Source organism: Apium graveolens, chromosome 10 (assembly GCF_009905375.1).
Source record: "Apium graveolens cultivar Ventura chromosome 10, ASM990537v1, whole genome shotgun sequence".
NCBI lineage: Eukaryota > Viridiplantae > Streptophyta > Magnoliopsida > Apiales > Apiaceae > Apium > Apium graveolens.
This window is the reverse complement of record NC_133656.1, coordinates 75,245,955-75,267,217: the sequence shown is the minus strand read 5'-3', so window position 1 is coordinate 75,267,217 and position 21,263 is coordinate 75,245,955. Positions and strand designations below refer to the sequence as shown.

General features: G+C 35.3%; 2 protein-coding genes and 1 long non-coding RNA gene across 6 annotated transcripts; all 3 read left to right on the top strand.

Annotated features, from left to right (window-relative positions):
• Positions 1 to 504: 504 nt before the first annotated feature.
• Positions 505 to 2,645, top strand: LOC141689063 (uncharacterized). Its single transcript, XR_012562242.1, has 3 exons — positions 505 to 819; positions 965 to 1,232; positions 2,331 to 2,645. It is a non-coding gene; the product is annotated as an uncharacterized LOC141689063 (long non-coding RNA).
• Positions 2,646 to 7,224: 4,579 nt separating this feature from the next.
• On the top strand, positions 7,225 to 10,811 carry LOC141692328 (uncharacterized). Of its 4 annotated transcripts, none has more exons than XM_074497123.1 (3): positions 7,291 to 7,362; positions 8,117 to 8,298; positions 9,655 to 10,811. In XM_074497123.1, exons 2-3 carry the CDS (start codon positions 8,293 to 8,295, stop codon positions 10,687 to 10,689), a joined length of 1,041 nt encoding a protein of 346 aa, XP_074353224.1. In that variant the 5' UTR covers positions 7,291 to 7,362; positions 8,117 to 8,292; the 3' UTR covers positions 10,690 to 10,811. The 4 variants fall into 4 exon arrangements, with proteins under 4 accessions (XP_074353225.1, XP_074353224.1, XP_074353223.1 ...); XM_074497122.1 differs by having other exon boundaries at positions 8,117 to 8,304; XM_074497124.1 differs by lacking the exon at positions 8,117 to 8,298 and having other exon boundaries at positions 7,225 to 7,362.
• A 775-nt stretch (positions 10,812 to 11,586) lies between these two features.
• Positions 11,587 to 13,466, top strand: LOC141692327 (uncharacterized). The gene is made up of 2 exons (XM_074497121.1): positions 11,587 to 12,001; positions 12,445 to 13,466. The coding sequence occupies exons 1-2, from the start codon at positions 11,638 to 11,640 to the stop codon at positions 13,233 to 13,235; spliced, it is 1,155 nt and encodes a 384-aa protein (XP_074353222.1). The 5' UTR covers positions 11,587 to 11,637; the 3' UTR covers positions 13,236 to 13,466.
• Positions 13,467 to 21,263: the final 7,797 nt, after the last annotated feature.

Genomic DNA, 21,263 nt, shown 5'->3' with positions numbered 1-21,263 from the left:
TGGAGCCGATCGAGATTTACGTGACTAATTGGCTGAAGGCCTGACTCTATCGTGGGCTTGGCTACACGGGCTGAAGAGTCCTAACCCTAGCCTACGTGACTTGTTCCCCAAGAACTACGTGAGGCTTGATCCCTATAAATAGGGTACGTAGGCACTTGTATGAGACATGAGTCGACACTTGACAGAGAATAACAAACCCTATTCTTTCTTAAGGAGTCCACATACAAGCTCAGCCACCCCCAAACAACCTTCCTCCGCCTTCAAACACCGTCCTTGATCTTTGTTCCGCCCATTAACCTCCACAACATTGTTATACGAAATTCTCCCTATAACAAAACTCGAAATGGTTGGGTTAGAATGTGGTAAAGGTTCTTTGGATTCAGTTTTGATATTTCATTCTGTTTAAGACTTGCTGTATTTTAAATAGTCTGAACAAAACAATATAAAATTCGATTTTCACAACCAGGCTCGTGTATAACAAGTGCACTTACAGAATATGGTTGAGACTTCTGTAAGCTGGCATTCACAGCAGATGTTTTGTTTGTGCATGCTTTTCAGCTCTATAGCATAAATCATTTGCTTATATTAAGAGCTTTCTTGTATCTGCTTATAGTCTTAAAGCTCCTAACAGGTTATGTTGCATTCTAGACCTGTCATTTAGTCTTCCTACATCTGTTGACAATACAGTTACCAGTTGGCGCAACTGATGCTGAACTCGAAGATCGTATAATTCAACACTTAGCTGCTGCTGCTGCCATGGGAAGAGCACGTCATTTTGCTAGGAGGGCATTCTTCCTACAGATGATCGTATAATTATAGGTTTGTATAATTGTGTACCTTTCCTTTCTTCATTTTTTTTCTTGCAAGGTTACTGGTCAGATGTTCTCGGATTTGTATTTATTTAAAATGTCACTGTGATCTTTGTCTTTTTTTAATTATTTATTTATATATTTATGAACTATAGGCCTCCTAGTCGCTCCTCCCCAAATAGTCAGGACAGAGCAGGGCCTTCGGAATTTCAGTCATTTTCAGATTCTCTTAAATCTCGATTTAATGCGATGTCATCGAGGTACGATGTATAATAGTGAAAGGTGAATAATCAATAATTGATGCTGACGTAAAATGCAGGAGTGCCAAGATTATTGCATCTGCACTCAAACTTAGTGGTTACAGGTTTAAGGAAAATGGAAAGATATGGGATGGCAAGGAAGAAACCAGTCAACTGATTTCAGGTTACTCTTTTGCTAAATTAGGTTTTTTAATATTATGTTTATTACGTCAATCCAAAGTACAATTGAACACTTTCCACAACCTAGTGAACAAACAAGGTGACGAAAGAGTTACTTGGTTCTTCTTATGTATATAACTACTAGGAGCATCTCCGATGCTCTTCACCTGTTAGCTATAATATCTACATGTTATCTTATTATACCTAACATGTAAAAAATGGAACACTCCAACGGGAACACGTGTTAGGTATATATTTAGATAACTAAAAACAAGCACGCCACATTTGTTGATTTATAATTTTTTATAACATGTTGAAGATTTAAATATATAATATTATAATATGAAAATGATGTATATATCTTCATAATTATTATATGTATAGATGTATAGATGTTAGGTATATATTTAGATAACTAAAAACAAGCACGCCACATTTGTTGATTTATAATTTTTTATAACATGTTGAAGATTTAAATATATAATATTATAATATGAAAATGATGTATATATCTTCATAATTATTATATGTATAGATGTATAGATGTACTGCTTGTATATTTATTTATAAAAAAATGTTATGTAATATTAAGTGTGATAAATATTTTATTGTTAACTAAATTTATAAAAAATCTAATATATTAATATATGTTTAAGTCATATATTTTATTTTAAATGTAAATAATGTTTATAATAGTTACTCATTTTTATTTTATAATGTTTACTTTAAAATATTGATATAAATATAAAAATCTTATAATATTATAATAAATATCTTTTTATTAAATATATTATTTTATTTCCACTAATATAAAACATAATTAATTAAACTCCTTTACAAAAAAGAAATAATTAAACTTTTTTATTTATATATTTAAAATTAATAAAAAGAATAATATTATGAATATAGTTATTAATTATAAATAATGTCACTGGAGCAAAAATACTTACAGGTTCAATAAAATTTTAGCTAATCATGTTTTATCTAACAGTTTTAGATGTTACCGTTCGAGATGCTATAAGGCCCTCTTGCCAATACACCGCTTATCTTTGTGTTTGTTAATATCCACTGTACTCAGTTTGTTGATCAACATCTTTTTCAGTGTGGTACCAGATAGCTGGCATGTTGGAGACTGTGTGAAGACAAAGGGTGAAGTGGAGTCATCGTCTGCGCATGATCAAGATAGTCCCTTTGAACTTGTACTTTTACAGAACTTGATATAGTTCTTAATGAAATTAGAATCTACTCCCTCTGTCCCATTAAATTCTCTACATCACTTTTAGGCACGTTTTTTAATATTCAAATATTATATAGTTGCATAATATTTTATATGAAATTTTTTTTTCCTGAATAAAAATTTAAACATTAAACTTTTATTCAGAAAAAAAAAATTCAAAAAAATATTATGTAACTATACGATATTTGAACATTGAAATGCGTGCAAAAAGTAAACGTAGATATCTCAATGGGATGGAGGGAGTAACTTTTATAGAATTTGATTCATCTCTTTGTAATTATGATTCATGAGTTTTATATTTATTAATTTAATTTGAGTTTGATATTTTGGAAATAGTTGTCTATTTATTATTATATTTGTGAAAACTTAACGAAAAATAAATAAATAACTATAAAATGTGAGTATTTAAAAACTACTGATATGGCCCACATGAGGGGCCCATTTTTTGTCAGTTAGTATACCTATTGCAACACCAAATCTGTGTTGCTATACTCTGAAAATTCTGTTACAATTGATATTTATAACAACATATTTTGATGTGTTACCATAGATTGACACTGATGTAAGGTTAGATACCTATAGTGACTGCCTTAGACCCCATATTGAAAAAGTATTGCAATAGACCTCTTTTTGCCTATGGCAACATTTTTAGGGGTCTATAGCAACAAAGTTTTGGTGTTGTTAAAAGTCATTTATGACGTAATGATTTTATTTGTACTGCTTAACGTTTCTCACAAGAATAGAATGAAAAGTCGTTCTTCGTGAATCAAGTCTTGAAGGAACTGAAGTTTTCAAAGTGGCTCGAGACCTTGGAAATTCAGTTTATTATACTCATGATGACAGTACTCATAATGAGAGGCAGGACTGCAGTGCAGTACTCGCCAAAATCAAGTTTTTTTGTGCAGGTTTTTTGTATTTGATTTTCTCCTTGTGGCTTGTAACAATTACTTCATCTGGGATGTTTTCCTCATGACCCAATATACGTCTTTTTGAGTCAGTCACGAATATTTTATTAGGATCCTCTTCGATTTTATTTTCTAATTCAGGTGATACGTAAATTTAATGTAACGGAATTTTGGATTTGTCCTACATATGCCAGGTGTAACTACAATTTTTTTTTACCAAGTTAGGCACCACAACCGCGAATTAACATTATGATTTATTTCTATAGCATATTTGATAATACCAGAACCGCCACCATTGTTTTTTGCATTACTCACCTGAATTTCTCCTCCCGACCTCAACCACTTCCTTTTAATAGTATGAGTACGCCTTCTTCGTTCTGCACGCATCCAGGATCATATGACTTTTTTAACAATTCTATTGGAGTGTCAAATATCATTTCACAATATTTGTTAGTATTGACCAACTAATTCGCATATGAAACAAAATGTGGGAATGCCTTCATACTTGAAGTTTACCCAACAACAACTTTATTCACTCTTCTTCAATTTCATCTTTCTTTTCAATGGCACATAGAGTAGAATCAAAACTCTAACTCGAAAAAACTCCCTCCACACACCTACAAAGTTATTAGCATCCTATTCAACAAACTTGCCTATATAGTTTCCTATATCAGTAACAACTCGTTGTCACATAAATTCAGTTCCCATGTTATGAAATTGTACAGAAATCTCCAAGTTATTCACTTGCATGGTTCCTGGGTTGTCTCCATCTTTCACCCTTTCAAATACAAACCGGAAGCGAGCAAACGCTCGGGCATTCCCACCCAGCACCATCGCACCGTAAATGTTCAAGGATTCCCACCAAGCACCATCGCACCATATTCTCCTCATGTGATTCCTCCTTATTCTTAATTCTTAATCTGTCTTAGAAATCATGGCAAACCCCTTCTCTATTTCTCAAATAATATTATATACAACAGTCATTCAAACAACATATTGATCTACATAAAAAAGAACCAAAAAAAGCTTAATAGCAAGACTTGAACGAGAGAGCATTCTCACTATGTTATATTATAAGACTTAATTACCTATTATTTTTTAGTTTTAATAATTTTAACTAATAAGAAGCCGGGGTACAAATAAAAAATTGGGTTGATGACAAAGTATGTGTTCCGATATTTGTCACTTGATCAAATTTTTTTAATTTGTCTTTATTACATGAATTTGCATATATGAATGTGTTAATATATTTTTTAAAACTATTAATCAACAAACTAAATTATCCTCTAATTTATTTATAATATATTTTATAATACAGTTTATCCTAAGAGCAAGTCCGAGTACCGTAAAAACTTGTCATAAACTAAAATTTGAGGCACTTTGGATAAAAGAGTGTTCCAACAATGTCATAGTTGAGAGTGGTGCCTTAAAACACTAGAACATTCATTACCCCTAAGCATGCCCTATCTCATTTATTTCAATTAAAATATTACTAGTTTTATCCCCGTCCAACGGATGTCTTATAAATATTTTATATAAACTTTTAATATCGAATTAAATTAATTTATTTTTTAAAAAAATTATAAAATGACATCTCTAACTCTATTTAGTTGCTAAAACTTATTCTTTTAATATTAATTTTTTTTTATTTTAGTTGTCGTATTGTTTTTTGCTTAAAATTTTATATCTTTCTAATTTTAAAATTATTAAAATTATACATATTCACTTAATAAATTTATTATACCATATACAATTAAATTTTTATTTTTGTACTTTACGTCAATTATGTATAAGATATAATACAAATTAAGATAATGATAAAAATATGAGAATTTATAATTATCATAAGTAAGTTGATAATTATTTTTTATTAGTATTAATTTGGTTTTATTTACTTTACTTTCTTTATTCATAAAAATTATGTATTTTGTAATTTTTAATTTATTAAAATTTTATATTTTTGTCTATAATTTTCAGATGGTGAATATTGTAACTTTTAATTTACTTTGTCAAATCTTTTACATTAAAAATGTTTTAATAAAAAAAATTTGGGTGAATTTTGGTGTGACTTCCAATTAAACGTGAATTCTTCTTTTATAGAATATGTCTAATACTTTTATTATATAAATTATGATTTTTTTTAATTTTTCAATTCACTGACGCTTTTATAGATAAAACATTTAAAATTTTGCTTATATTGTTTTCACACCTAGTTTGTTTTTTGATTTATTTTTTGCTTTTTATTTATTTTTTAATATAATGTTTGTTTGTTGTAATATTTGGTGTATTAATTAATTATATAATTTATTTGTACATTTTTAAGTTTTTTGTTGTGTATTTGTTCTTCTTATTTGTTTGTTTATTTTTTTTACTTTTTTGAAATCTGTTTGCAATGCACGGGATATCTTATAAATATTTTATATCAACTTTTAATATTGAATTAAATTAATTTATTATTTTTAAAAAAAATATAAAATGACATCTCTAACTTTATTTAGTTGTTAAAATTTGTTTTATTAAAATTGATTTTTTTTATTTTAGTTGTTGTATTATTTTTTTGCTTAAAATTTCATATTTTTCTAATTTTAAAATTATTAAATTCATACATATTCCCTTAATAAATTTATTATACCATATACAATTATTTTTTTTTATTTTTTCAATTTATGCCAATTATGTATAGGGTATAATACAATATTAAGATAATGAAAGAAAATATGAGAATTTATAAATTATCAAAATAAGTTGATAATATTATTTTCATTAATATTAATTTGGATTTATTTACTTTACTTGCTTTACTCATTAAATTTATGTTTCTTGTAATTTTTAATTTAATAAAATTTTATATTGTTGACTCTATAATTTTCAGATGGTGAGTATTGTAAATTTTAATTTAGTTTGTCTACTTTTTATATTAAAAACTTTTTAATAAAAAGATTTGGGTGAATTTTTGTGTGGCTTCCAATTAAATGTGAATTTTTTTTATAGAGTATGTCTATTATGTTTATTTTCTTTTTATTTTTTTACACTAATTCTTTTTGCAGTTGATAAGTATTTGGAATTTTTTACAAATTTTGTAGTGTTTGTTTGTTTGTTTGTTTTTTTACTTGATAAGTTTTAGAAATTTACAATCTTCACCTAGACAATCATAGCATCCTACCGTACTACCTAAACTCCCTTACAGCAATTATATATATGATATAATATAATTTCCCTGCCTTTTTACACATCTCTCTCTCCCATTATTTACTTACACCAATTATGGATATAATTTCCCTCTCTTTTTACAAATACAATGCATATTATCAGAGTTGATGTACAAGAAATTTGTGTTTTTTTTTCCCTTACAGCAATTATATATATGATATAATATAATTTCCCTGCCTTTTTACACATCTCTCTCTCCCATTATTTACTTACACCAATTATGGATATAATTTCCCTCTCTTTTTACAAATACAATGCATATTATCAGAGTTGATGTACAAGAAATTTGTGTTTTTTTTTCACATGCTTGACAGGCATTTTAAGACAACTATAGAGTATATTTCCATAATTTATTTTTTAATTTTTCCTTTTTTGTATAAAAGTTTGAACATTATATTTTAATTTAGAAGAAAAAAAAATTAAAAAAATTATGCAACTATATTTAATAAGAGTATTAAAATGCGTACCGAGCCCCGTCCCGATGTAAAAAATTAAGAAAATTAAGGGGGACTAAATGAGTAATATTTTATTTTATTTATAAGGTATTTACTAGTATACGGTGGAACTTGTTCTAACGCGGTCCGATTAGTACTAAAAACTTATGGACCGGCCATGGGTTGGTCAACTTACCCCCGATTGAAAATATTCGTTTATTTTTTGTGAAAAAAATAAATAAAAAAAATATCAGATATTTTATTATTTAGATATTTAACTTCAATTTTGAACAGGTGAAAATGTTCGGCAGTTGATTTGGGGTCTCAATATTCTCCTCGTTTGATAAGGTACCATATACATACATGTTTGTTTAAATATTCCATGTTCTTTATATTCATTTTCAAGAATTTTTATATATATGGGTATGTATATTTTGTGATTTGTGTGTATGTACTGTGTATATCCAGATGCTAATATTGATATGTGTGACTGTAGATGTTAATGTAATTAGTTGAGCTTGTGTTCTTTTATTTTAAAGTTCAGATTTTTAAATTTAATAATATAAATGTTAGTGTTATTTTTGTAAGTGGACAATTCATGTGTTTGATATTTATGTCAAGAATGTGTGTAAATGTCTGTATTGATTTTAATCATGATTGTTATCATGTAAAGTTTCGAATTAGAGTGTTGATTTTTTATTTTTGTAGTAAATAGATGGTTTGTTTTTGTTGTATTGTTCGAGATATTAAGCTTATGGAAGCAGTATAAATTTATGTTGTCATGTGATTCGCGCATATGCAAAGTTTTGGCAAACGGCTTCAATTGAGTGTTTTGCTACTCTGTTTGCTTCCCGAGATGTACACAGATGAGTGATACAAGAATATTTATAGAATATTATAAATTTCAAAATTAAAATGATTCTAAATAATGTGGCTCTGTGTCTTTACTGGCAATCGAGTTAGTTCTCTTTATCGGCTTTTGTTTATAGGACCAGAAGACGTTGGTTGTTATTATGAGAAAGGTTGATAAAATATGTCAGCTCAGTTATAAAAACTAAGAATCAATAGGAACAACTGCATTCACTTAGCTCATTGTTGCCAGGACTAAAAAAGCTCTGAAGCTATCTTGTTTGTGCACCAATACTACTAGGAGGTGAAGGAGAATGGTCATGCTGTATATTTCCGTCTTTAAATCTCCACTTCTCGCGAAAAAGGATAGTTTATAGCTACTACGAACTCTGAGCTTGGCTGAAAGTGATGCACTGATCTTGACTTTATATGAGAGTAAGGGTAGGAAGGCCTATGGATATTTTATTCCTACAATCTGCAATGAGTTGTTTGAGTACAACCCCTGTTGAGTCTGCCCTTAAACCAATTGGAACAACTTTACATGTACTTCTACATAGCGTTCTTTCTATGTGGTCACTGCTACTTGGAATTCATGTTATTTTTGTTGTTTCTAACTGTAACCCCAACTACTTATCTATATCTTTTTTGATAAAGTTTTATAAATACTCGGTCAATACCTACACCATATTGTTCTCTATCTTTTTATCAATTGTTGCAGTTGCATTGTCCTAGTGGACTGCACTACGGTGATTCTGTGCTATAAAATTTAAAGATCCGTATAGTATTGGATAAGCCTTCCATTCGTCCTCTGTCATATCCAACCCCTTTCCATTCAAAAAGAAATCATATTTAATGTTGGTTCCCTTGTTTGATGGAACATTAACAGTCACCTTATCGTCTGTAGTAAGTGCTTTAGTTTCCTATCAAATGTTTTGAACATAGTTTTTAAATAACAAGGTATTTTAATAAATCCTCATCAACATTGGAGGTGTTGATGTGCAATATTGATGCTCCGGTGCTCCTCTCCTGCTGATCACTTTCTTTTACATGAGAATTTGCCTGATGCCATCTTGTGTCTGACTTCATCATGTCTGGAATTTGTTTGATGGATGTGGAAGTCACCTTTGCAACTGTTTACACATAATGCGTGACTAGTACGAAAATGTTCTGTGGTCATGACCAGGATTTATTCATGAGATGCCAAAAGAGATGTTCTTCTCTACTCTGATTTTTTCTCCTCCTGCAAAGAAATGTTTTTTTATAACAAGAGAATGCCTTTGTTATCTTATAGTGTTGATCAATTATTACTTTTAAGGAAAGAATCTACTAAATTTATTTCATAAATAATTTTTTTCTCGTCAATAGAAGAGCTTCATAAAGACTTATTTTGTGAACTTCCTGGCTTATTTCTATGGCCGTCCAGAAAAAATTACAGGCTTAATTATAACTTAAACCTTGAAGTATATACACATAAACCCTTAAAGAAAAAATAATACATATCAACTCCTGATGTATCAAATGTATACATCATGAACTTTTCTCCGACCAGAAGTTCTGAATTATAAAATGTCACACTCTTAGGCAAGGTAGTTGGCAGAAAATTATTATTTTTCCTCCAAATTTTTAAGTCCATTTTCCACCAACACATTAACCCCTCTATTTTATATTACATAATATGTGCCATCTAATTTATTTCTCACAATTACCCTTACCCGATACCTAACATAATTATATTTAATATCTATTGCTGTTCTGAAATTTATTACTTTTCAACATCTTATCTTGAAGCAGATAAGTAAGGAGCCACTACAAAGTTTTGAGAACTCGGATTCAGTGGAAATAATGGCATCTTTAGCTCAGATTCCTTCTACCATGTGTACAATTACCCTTCCACAAGCAAGTTGCAGAAAACTGAAGTTGTGCAAAACCTTAAACCATAGATACACATTCCTCCAAAGAACTGTTTGCTGCACAAAATCTTCTCCTTGGGAACCTTCACCTGTCACGTATGCTCTTACTGATGGCACTGCAGGTGATTTTCTAAAGGAAACTCCCAATATATTTGAAAAGCTGAATTCCAACAAAACCTTGGAAGCTTCATCACCCAACACCAAGGAGCTTGCAGTTGAAAACAAACAGTTAACCTCGCAACTTCAGTACCTTAGATGGCCCCTATGGCTATTAGGTCCTCTACTTCTCCTTGCCACAGGAATTGTACCCACCTTGTGGCTACCCATATCATCGATTTTCCTTGGGGCCAACATAGCCAGCCTCCTTTCGTTGACTGGGCTCGATTGCATATTCAACCTTGGTGCATCCTTGTTTCTCCTCATGGCCGATTCTTGTGCGCGTCCAGAAACACCAACTCGGGGTTGTGTCAGTCAGGCGCCATTGACATACCGATACTGGAATATTGTCGCAAGCGTGATAGGCTATATCATTCCACTGTCTTTGCTGTTCTGTACCCAAAGTGGATTCCTCCAGCCTCAACTTTCTTTCATCTCGTACGCGGTTCTATTGGGTCCTTACCTTCTACTTTTGACAGTACAGATACTGACAGAGATGCTTACATGGCATTGGCAGTCACCAGTTTGGCTAGTCACGCCAGTTGTATATGAAGCTTATCGTGTGTTGCAGCTGATGAGAGGGTTAAAGCTCGGTGCTGAGCTTGGATCACCAGCATGGATGATGCATGCTATTCGAGGACTGGTCTGCTGGTGGGTGGTGGTCCTAGGTATGCAGCTCATGAGGGTTGCCTGGTATGCAGGTTTCACAGCTAATGCTCAGCAAAAACTCTCTACTCCTGTTGTTAGCGAAGAATCATAATTGATGATCAATGCACATCTGCAGATTCATTTGTAGAATTCAAGATCAAAGCGATTTGTATGCTACAACAGAACATTATGTATGCCACTGTAGAACATTATGTATATATTACATTAAGCCCATCTCTAGTTGCAGTATGCTCAGCAAATCAACCCATATTTTATTAGAAGTAGGCTAATTTCAATGTTTTACTAGTTCCAGAAAATGTATGTTTGCTTAAGATGCTAGTTTTCCAGTGCCAATTAAAAGATACACCAAAAGCAAAAGGTGAATTATATGATAATTTTGGGTCTCTAATTCGAGCCAAGCAGCTTGAATACGATTTGATAAATGGGATTGACCTCGAGTTGCATTTCTTAACGAACTCGAAGTTGTATACATTTTTGGGCTCGATAACAAACTTGTGTCGAGCCAAGATTTTTCGATGTAGACTACATATAATGATTGGCAGAAAAGCGAAGGAAATCTAGTTGGGTTATGCACGAAAAAACTGTGTTTGGTAGCAGTGTCGTCGACAGATGAAGAAATATTCATAAAGAAGTTGATGGTGAAGAAGTGTACAAATCTCACAGATTGGATAATACAAATGTAACTTGTGCCTGATAATATCAGCTAGTCACATGTAAACATAATCTTCTTAATGCAGTATACATGGAATCAGCCTAAAGTGTGAGCTAGTGAAGGAGAAGATGAGTTACAAACTTATAACGTACAGAAAAGCTAATAAACTAATATAAAGGCCAATCCAAACACAATTTCAGTACCATTGTAGCCTTAACATAGCATGCATGGATACCTTAAAAGATGCTTAGAATTAGCCTGTTTTTTAGAGCAATTTACAAATTAATGCATCATCATGTGATTGATCTAAATTTACTACCCTATAAATCATTAACTGCATCTTAAAAACACATATCAAAACTTATTAAGAACTTAATATTGTATAAGATGATGAAAGTGTTGAATTTGTTGATTCATTTCTTTTGTTTTGTATGGCTCTCACTTGTCGTGACAGCTGATTACATTCCATATCCAGCGGAAACAGCCCCACCAACTCCTCCGGTGGGGGTTTTAGCTCCACCGACACCCAGACCTCCACCAAATCCTAGACCACCACCACCACCTCCTAGATCACCACCACCACCACCACCTCCACTGACTCCTAGACCGCCACCACCGACTCCCAGGCCACCACTGTTTGTAAGGTGCCTCTTACGCGAGTTTCGGTTCTGCTTCGGTGTCAGGCTCCCATGTCCAGCTGCATGCCCTGATAACTGTAAGATGGACTGTAGCATTTGCAGGCCAGTTTGCAGTAAGTTTACTACATTATCTCCATTTCGAATTTTAAATTTTTATGTAGGCGGTATATCGTATCAGTCCTTGATCAAGACTAATCACCATGAATACAAGTTTAAAAATTTTCAACAGTAAACTGCAAAGTGGCGGTTGAACTTTATCATTATACCGTTTTGATGTCCGAATTTTCAGAATAGAAATATAGAGGTCATATATCACTCTGGTCTTCCAGAAAGGTGATTCATCGCCAAAAAATGATGGCTAGTCTTTTCTTTTTTTTTAATATAAAAGTCTCTGTTAACCACTTTTTTAAAAATAAAAACAAAGTTTGACCATCAAATTACAAATTCAACAATTCGGCCACCAAAATGCTACATGAGAGAAATTTCAGCCAACACTTCATCATTTGCTTAAATTTTAATTAAACCTATCAGGTCTTCTGGTGTTGTGCCTATGTAGGTTGCGATTATCCTGGTGCTGTTTGTCAAGATCCCCGCTTTGTAGGAGGCGACGGCATTGCCTTTTACTTCCATGGCCGCAAAGATCAAGATTTCTGTCTGGTTTCCGATTCCAATGTTCACATCAATGCTCACTTCATTGGAAAGCGAAATCCTAAACTAACAAGAGATTACACTTGGGTGCAATCCATAGGAATCTTATTCCACAACCACAAAGTTGTGGTATCTGCTAAAAGAACATCCAGCTGGGCTGACCACGTGGATCGCCTCGCCATAACTCTTGATGACAAACCTCTAGACCTTCCAAAAGATGAAGCGTCAACGTGGCGTGCACCCCAGGCAAGTCCACCTATCACATTCACAAGAACTCGCCAGACAAACAGTGTTAAAGTTGAAGTTGATGATAATTTCAGAGTTACAGCAACTGTGGTTCCTATTACGGAACATGAATCAAAGGTGCACAACTATGAGATTAATACAAATGAGGATTGCTACGCACATTTGGAGCTAGAATTTAAGTTGTACAATCTGACAGATGCAGTGGATGGTGTATTAGGCCAAACTTATAGGAGCAATTATGTGAGTAAAGCAAAGATTAGCTCAGCAATGCCAGTGATGGGTGGTGCGGAGAAATATAAATCATCTACTCTGCTATCGACAGATTGTGCGGCTTCTAAGTTTGGCAGTGCTAAGGGCTCTGAGATTTCGAAGAACAGGGGAAATGAATTTGAGTATTCTAGCTTGCGCTGCGGCAGTGGAATTAAGGGAAATGGAATCGTTTGCAAAAGATAGATCAAATATGGCTCATGAGGAACTTGTAAACATATTGGAATGAAATATTTAAGAATTATATATAAATAAATCCTCAAGGAAGCTTGCGAAATCTAGCTTGGAATGCTACAGATGTCATATCCATATAAAAATATATGCACTGTGGGGTTCTGTTGTTTCCCTTCTTCCATCTGAATCGATGAAATAAATTTCCTAATAGAAATAAATAAAATAAAATGGGGATCTAATACACTTCACTCTTAAACTGTCAGCATCGAGCTTTTGAAAATAAAAAATTTGTTATGCCCGAAAGTTATTGTACCTATCATGGCTGATTGTAATTTGACTATGCATGCACGTCTCAACAACTTATGTCGAGCTTCAGAAAAGATTCAATGTTGCGACTATCTAGATTAGATTTGAGCCTATGAGTAAACCAGTAGATGACACACCAGCCATTTGTCGGTGAAAGCTAATTTGTGTTTGTATTAGTTGTCTGTATTGACTTACCAAAGATGCTTAGATCGGTAAAATCGTTTATGTAATTGGCCTATAGCTGCAGCATCTAAATTTTTATTGTGTGGTTAGTAGACGGATTAACATGCTCTTCTGGGAACTTAAAAAAAATTCCTCACTGGTTTTTATGTAGCTACAACATGTCTTATAGCGAGAATAAAAATGAACTGTTTGTGTTTAGTTCTCTTGTTTGTGTCATTCATCTGCATTTTTGTTGACGGAGGAATTTGGTAACAACAAAGTTTGAGGTTCGCAGCCAGAAACAAGATCTGTGATTGTGGTTCTTCGTCGGAAAACGTGAATAGTGTTTGGTGGTGGTGGTTATTGGTGGCTCATTTGCGCTCTCGCCTCTGACCCCTTACAATTTGCCTACGTATCCCTATTTATAGGGAATTAAGCCAACGTAGTTCTTGGGGAACAAGAAACCTAATGGGTTTAGATCTCTTGTCCCGAGGCCCAATGGGAAATCCATTGGAAACCGTCTTCTACTAGTTTTAGGAATGTCTGCCGATGAGGCCCAACCACAAAGGTCCAAGGCTCGTCCGCGGCTTCGAGACTTCACGGATAAGTCATCTCCCTGGCCAAGGATAACCTTCTGCTACCAGCTTTTTCTCTAGTCCGTGGACGCAGGTATAGCCGTGGTTCACCCCAAATGTTGGACGCATCCTTGTTCCCCGATAAGGAGCCCCTACCAGATTACAAGATAAGTGATCCCAAACTTTTGGGTGCAAAGTGCAGGATACTCCGAAGTCTCCCAACGAGGACACCCGTTGCCTACAGAGACAGAGCTCCCAAAGCACACACCAGATTTTACCCCGCATCCATAATGAGGACACTCATTGACTACTGGAGGAGGTCTTCAGCCCAGGCATACCCCTGGAGGTCTCTGACCACGGACACCGCCTTCCTGTAGATGTGCTACAAAAAGGAGTTCTTCAATAGAGTACCTGCATCAAATAGGTTAGTAATAATAATTCTCCATCTTCCTTGAATCTTCCAAAGAACCCGTCCAAGTAATCATGTTGAAGTCCTCTTCAAGACATCCTACTCACTTAGGGCGCGCCCTAAGATTTATCATTGGTAAGCATTTTCCAGAGATTTCCTCACTTTCCTACCAAGTCACTGGGCGCGCCACCTCTCCATGATGAGGGCGCGCCCCCTTATACATAGGGTCTATTGATAACAACTTCTTCATCAACCATCAATATATAGGGCGCGTCCTTCCTACACACAGGGCGCGCCTACTTTCCTTCCATAATTAAGATAACCTTATCTGTTACTTAATTTTAGGCATTTCTTCCTCAATTATGACTATTTTATCAATCTCAATCTGAATATTATTTATACCAATTTTTGGGCATAACTACCCCCCAAATTTCATTTGTCATTGAAAATGGGATTAAAATTTTTCCTCATCCTTATCAAAATCTATATAAACAAACTTTCCAATACTTTTTTACTGGGCGTGACCTAAATAAGGCCTGCCCCTTTTTTTTAAGTTCCAAATTTTTGCATTCAGAATTTTGAGCTACTGTGATAATTACATGAGGCGCGCCTTCAAAAGGGCGCGTCCTAGAATTTCAAACGGTTCGAAACGGTTTCCCCTATTCTTCGGGAATCATGATTGACATGATTGATTTTGACAGTTGTCCTTTTTTGGCTATAAATACAAGTCACAATCAGTCATTTTCTTTTTTACTTTTACTTTCTCCCCTTTTTCACTATCTCTTTGTCTCCAAAAGCTTCAACTCCGGCGGTGTTACTTTTCTCAGAACCGGCCTCCTTCATCACTACTTCTCAATTACTTTTCCGGTCAACTTCTTCTCCAACTGAAAAGGTACACAAAACTCTCCTCCTTTTCTAGTTTCATTATGTATATCGTACTGCATGTCACTTTGTCTTTTCGACTTCTTTAAGTGTTCTTGATGTATAAGAAATGGTGTATATATCTGTATATGTATATTCGTAAATTTGAATTTCTATAGTTTTAGATCCAAAATCATAGAACTTACTTTCAAATTGGTGTTTCTGAGAATTCCAATCGTTTATTCCTCATTTTAATTGAATCTAAGAGCAGACATATCACGATACCTGTTTAGGGCGCGCCCTGAACACCTTAATGTAGTCTAATCTCCCAACATCTTAATATTTAAATAAACTCTATAGGCCTTGTAACTGATAAGACGCGCCTTCTTAGCATAAGACGCGCCCTAGAAAAAAGTTGGCATAGCTCCCTACAGGAAATACCATTTTATCAAGGCATCCATTACTTTGTCTGTTTCCTTCATATTTTATTTTTCCATTCTTTCGACTTGGGCGCACCCTCAATATTTCTTTGGTTTTCTTGACAGCTGGAAGACGAGGGCGCGTCCTCACCCTTTCATCCTTTTAAGGATTTTTGCATTAAGTTAGGGATTTATTCCCCTCCATCTATCTCTTTCAAGCCAGACTTCCCAGACGCACATAGAACTCCCCACTTTTTGGAGCAAGAGGCGTGCCTTGTTCAAAAATTTAAAGTTAGCGATATAATGGCAGAATCATCAACCGACTCTCAAGACCACGTTCCTCTAAATCAGAGAAGGAGTAAACAGAAGCTAATCCAAAAAGAAAGATCTCCAGTCCCTGTTAGTACAGAACTAGATGATGATGACTGGTTGGAAAGTTTGAACGCGGATAGGTATAGGGGAGTTGAAATTGGTGTTAACGTTGGTGCAGGACCATCCAAAGTCTCCTACAGGGATGTTTCTCCAAGCCTCTCTCCACAACAACCACAGGACGCGCCTACTTCTCCCATTCCTGAGGGCGCACCTGAAGAGAATATGTCGCCCCTTCGCGACGAAATGAATTTCTTCGATGAAGACACTCTTCAGTTTTCCACCTCTCATGAACCTTCTCCAATCCCCTTCCAGCATTGGGAAGTCTCTGACAGTGAGTTAGACTTTGACTGGGATGAGTTCGAGCCATGCAGTGAAGCTGTGAAGAAACGTTTTAGGAAAGAGCATGGGAAGCTTTTTTGTGTGGGCCTACCCTCAGGTTGCTCCGATGAGCAACTAGAATGGCTCATGGAGTTCTATGATATGGAGGGCATTTGGGTGCGCCCTCTGAGCATGATGTGCCCCCATATTTTCAACTATGGGAGAAATTTCAGGATCCCTAGAATGGTTACCAGCCCTAAGCTGGTTTCACTAGGTGTGGGCGCGCCCTTACACCATTTTCTTAGGGAGGTGATCTAACTTTATGACGTGGCTCCTCTCTAACTTTCTCCCAACAACTATAAATTTGTCCTCGCCCTATTCATTCTCTACACAGATTTGGGCTTTCCTCAACCCTCGATGGATGAGGTTAGCCATTTTTTAGCCTAAGAAAGTCCGACCATGGATATTATTATCTGGTCGCAGGCAAGCAGCACAATAAGAAAGGCTTCTCTTCAGGAAAGCTTAGCCATGAGAAAGGCTGGAGGAGAATTTTTTCTATCTATATGATGTCCCCAGATTGAGAATCAGATTCAACGCATCTCCAAGTAAGGGCGCACCTTCTTAGTTTTCTTTTTCACAGTTAGTATGTACTCCTTATTCCTCATAAAATCATATTTATCTAGACAAGCCAGTGGCGAAGACACTCGAGGGTGAGCCCAAAAAACGAGCATAGGCCCTTCTTACAGTAGCCGCCGAAAGATGGAATCTAAAGACATTGGTCAATGAAACCAATCTGATGCATGTGGGAATCCTCTCTGACCAAATAGAAGTGAAGTGCAAATTTATCAGATTTAGAAAAGGTGTTCATGTCTCTCGTGTTGTAGACTTGGACAGTGATGAAGAAGGTGATGAAGAGGATGATGAAATGGAAGACAATTCCTTTCAAGGGGAAATTCCCTCAGGTTTGATGACTCCAGGTCTTCATGGCGCACCATATGTTATTGGCGCATCTTTGTTGTTTTATGGAAAACTTTGTTCCACATAACACTTCTAGTTATTTACATACTGTTGAATCATCATTACTTATTTAAGGCGCGCCTTATATCTCTTACTACTTGCTTTACAGATTACGCATTTATATTTATGCATTATGTATTTGCTTTTGTCTTAGTTGCATCTCTGTACATTGTATATCTTTTAAATCCTTATTAGCGACTTCATTAAGGCATGCCCTGTTGTTATTTCTTTCTTACTAATGTCGTCATTTTCCCTGTGTAGAAATGGCTCCTCCCAAGATTCCTAAATCATTCGGGGCGCGTCCAAGCGACAAGCCTAAGCCAAAGCCAAAGAGAGATGCTCCTAAGGTTCCAACTTCCATCCCTGCTCCTACCCCTATCCTTCAAACTACTCATGTTCCAAAAACGTTGGTGATTGATCTGACCGAAAGGTAAGCCGCACAAAAAAGGCCAAAGACTGACGGCGCGCCCTCCGAATCCTCTACAACTTTCAATTACCTTGGCCCCATTGGCTCTCTTTATGTTTCAGATGAAGAAGTGGAGAAATGGCAGGCCATGAGTTTGGAGGACGGCACTAGAGCTTCTATTAAGGCATATTGCCAGTTATTTATTCATTCCAACCAAGTGGTGGACAAGCTGTTGGAGGAGAAGGCGCACCTTGAAAGGCTTCAAGGGGATAACAACATTCTGAAGAACACTCTAAAGGATAAATACTTTCTTCATGCCAAGGATATCAAGGCCAAGGATTCTGAGATAGCTTTCCTCAAGGGTGAAGTTGCAAATTCATCCTCTTTGCTGGAGATTGACAACACAAAGGCAGAATCTCTTCATGTCGAGTTAGCTGAGGCCAAGGCAAGGATTGAATACCTTGAGGATCAAGAGAGGAATGGTTGGTTGAAGGAGAGGAGGATAATAATTGATGATGCTTTCGCCAATGGTTTATATTTTTACAGGATTGGATTCGTGGCGAATGATCCTGAGTACACTTTCGAGAAGTTTGGTGAAGAGACCGCAGATGAAATAGCTGAATTCAAGAGGGAATTTGCCAAGTAGATTCGAGAAAAAAGGGTGGAGTTTGTCTTAGAGGAAGCTGAGGGCGCGCCTGCAGACGATCCCAAGAAGGACGCACCTGAAGCTGACCCATCAATCCCTCTCCAATCCATTGCTCCAACTGGTGAAAATCAGGGCGCACCCTAATTTGTTATCTTTTCTTATCTGAACTAAGTCTCTTAATACATTGAGGAGCCAGCCCTCTTTTGATGCTGTGCAAAGTTGTACGACACTGTTTTGCTACTCTTTAACTTTTCTGCATAGTGATTTATCGTATGGTTTTATCTAACTTTATATCTTTCATCATGCATATGAAGTCTGTCAAGGCGCCTCAACCATTTGGGCGCGCCTTGTCATATATATTGCTGTTTTTTAGCTCTTTTGCTAACCTTTACACACTTCTATCGTGAGGTGCGTTCTCTCGTAAGGGCGCGCCGGTATGTCTCTGCTTACAATTTTAGAACGTATTTTTTTCTAAAATCAACTGCATATGGCGTGCCTTTCAATAGGGAGCGCCCTTTAGTTTTTTTGAGACAGTCCCTTAGTACATTAATGGATATCTGTCTTTTTGCAGGATTTTGAAATTGTTCCTATATCATGGGGAATCTATAGTTTTTCTTTATTGAAGTACTCTGTAATCAGGGCGCGCCCTGGTTCTTTTTAAAGCGCAAGTGCCAAGTACACCTTTCTTATCAAGAATTCTTTTGCAAAAATTTATTTAAGTACCAAACTGATGGCGCGCCTTGATATGTAAAATTTATTTAAGCACCAAACTGGTGGCGTGCCTTCTTTTATTTAATCATCCACACACTTTTATTTTTGTGCCATCAATTTGCTAAGTGTCATACGTTTAGGCGCGTCCCTTTATGGAGGCGTGTTCTTGTGTCCATTTTTGCATGCATAAGTTAACAATTCTTTAACTGGGCGCGCCTTACTATAGGACGCGCCTCTAATTTTAGGTATTTTTCCAGATAGCAAATTTTTAAGATTCTAGCTTAGGAATCATGTCTTCTAGTACAATAATGGGGTTTGGCTAGCATACAATATCATGGATATCTTCTGTATCATAAATAACTTTATAGACTTTGTTATCAGGGCGCGCCCTGAATTTTTCTTTCAATTTGTATACCAAGCAACCAAAACAATTTTAAATCAACTTTTCTTTTTATTGATAATGCGCTCTAGTGCAAAAATTACACCAGTCACATGGCTACTATGCTCTGTGGGTAAATTATTTTGAAAAATTTATCATTCTGCTAGTTCGAAGGTTCGTAGTCACGTATACTACCCCGTTAGGCTAGGAGGAATTTATTTACTACTAGTCTATTACATAGGAATTAATCATAGAAATGAGGGGGTCAGAGCCACACCCTATTGATAATACTTTCGTAGATGCTCCGAATTCCAAGCTCGGGGAATAAGCTTGCTATCCAAATCTTCCAGGCGATAGGTTCCCTTCCAAAATATAGCTTTGACCTTGTTCGGTCCCTCCCAGTTAGCTCCAAGTGCTCCATGCTGAGCTATTTTGGTGTTTGGCATGATCTTCCGTAACACAAGATCCCCCACCTTAAATGGCACGGACTTTACCTTCTGTTAGGAATATATGTGCATTAGTTTGATGATATGTTTAACAAAACACTTAAGTAGAAATCTAGTGTTTGTAGCCTCAACGGATAAGACCACTTTGGCTATCCGTTGATGGTGTAGCTTTACTTAGAAATAAGTCTAGTGTTGTAGCACATTTCAGTCTCTGAATTTGAGATATAATTCTTAAATGTTGAGGGAAATTATAAGTCATGTTGACTACTAAAGGATATGCAGATAGGAAGGCCAATTGTAAATATTTCATGCCTTGTAATTTTGTATAAATGAAATGGTGTCAACGGATAACTTAAAGACCTTCAACGGATGAGAAACAAAGCTTCAACGAATGTCTCTAAAGCTTCAACGGATAACACCCTTCAACGGATGAGTGCATCAACGGATAAAGCCATCAACGGATGAAGGCTTCAACGGATGTTCTGTTAAATAGCAGTTGACAAGTGGTAGTTGTACCTACAAACAGAGGCACATGGGTTGACAGAGACAACTGAGATGTGGTAGCCTATTTCAGGAACATCAGAAAAAGCAGCCGTTCTACTCTAGTATAAAGAGGCAATAGTCAACAATGCACTGGAGTAAAATGGAGAAGAAACAAGTGGAGAACTTATTTTATTATTGTACTTTTTATCTTTGTCTTCACTTGTAAACTTGGTGTTATATAAACCAAGTAGCAGCTAGTAATTAGATAAGAATTTTTTCAGAGCTGTTTAGAAAAATCTTGAGAAAAATTATCTAGTTTGTACTAGGATGCAGCTGTGATCAACTTCTTGAATCACAGATTTTCTGAAATACCATCTCTGGTGGAACAACAAATCCACCAGAAAAGTTTTTAAGGTCTGTTGTGTTCTGTACTTTTGTGCTTGAATATATATCTGTCTGTATTAGCTTAAAGCAATTCACACACTTGTTTATCTTAAACACACAGCCTTTGAAACTGCTCAAAATTTGAA

Excerpts from the sequence above, each read along its gene's own strand:
- LOC141692327 (XM_074497121.1), top strand. The coding sequence starts at position 11,638 with ATGATGAAAGTGTTGAATTTGTTGATTCATTTCTTTTGTTTTGTATGG. Across the intron at positions 12,002-12,444 it reads CATTTGCAGGCCAGTTTGCA|GTTGCGATTATCCTGGTGCT; the intron begins GTAAGTTTACTA and ends GTGCCTATGTAG.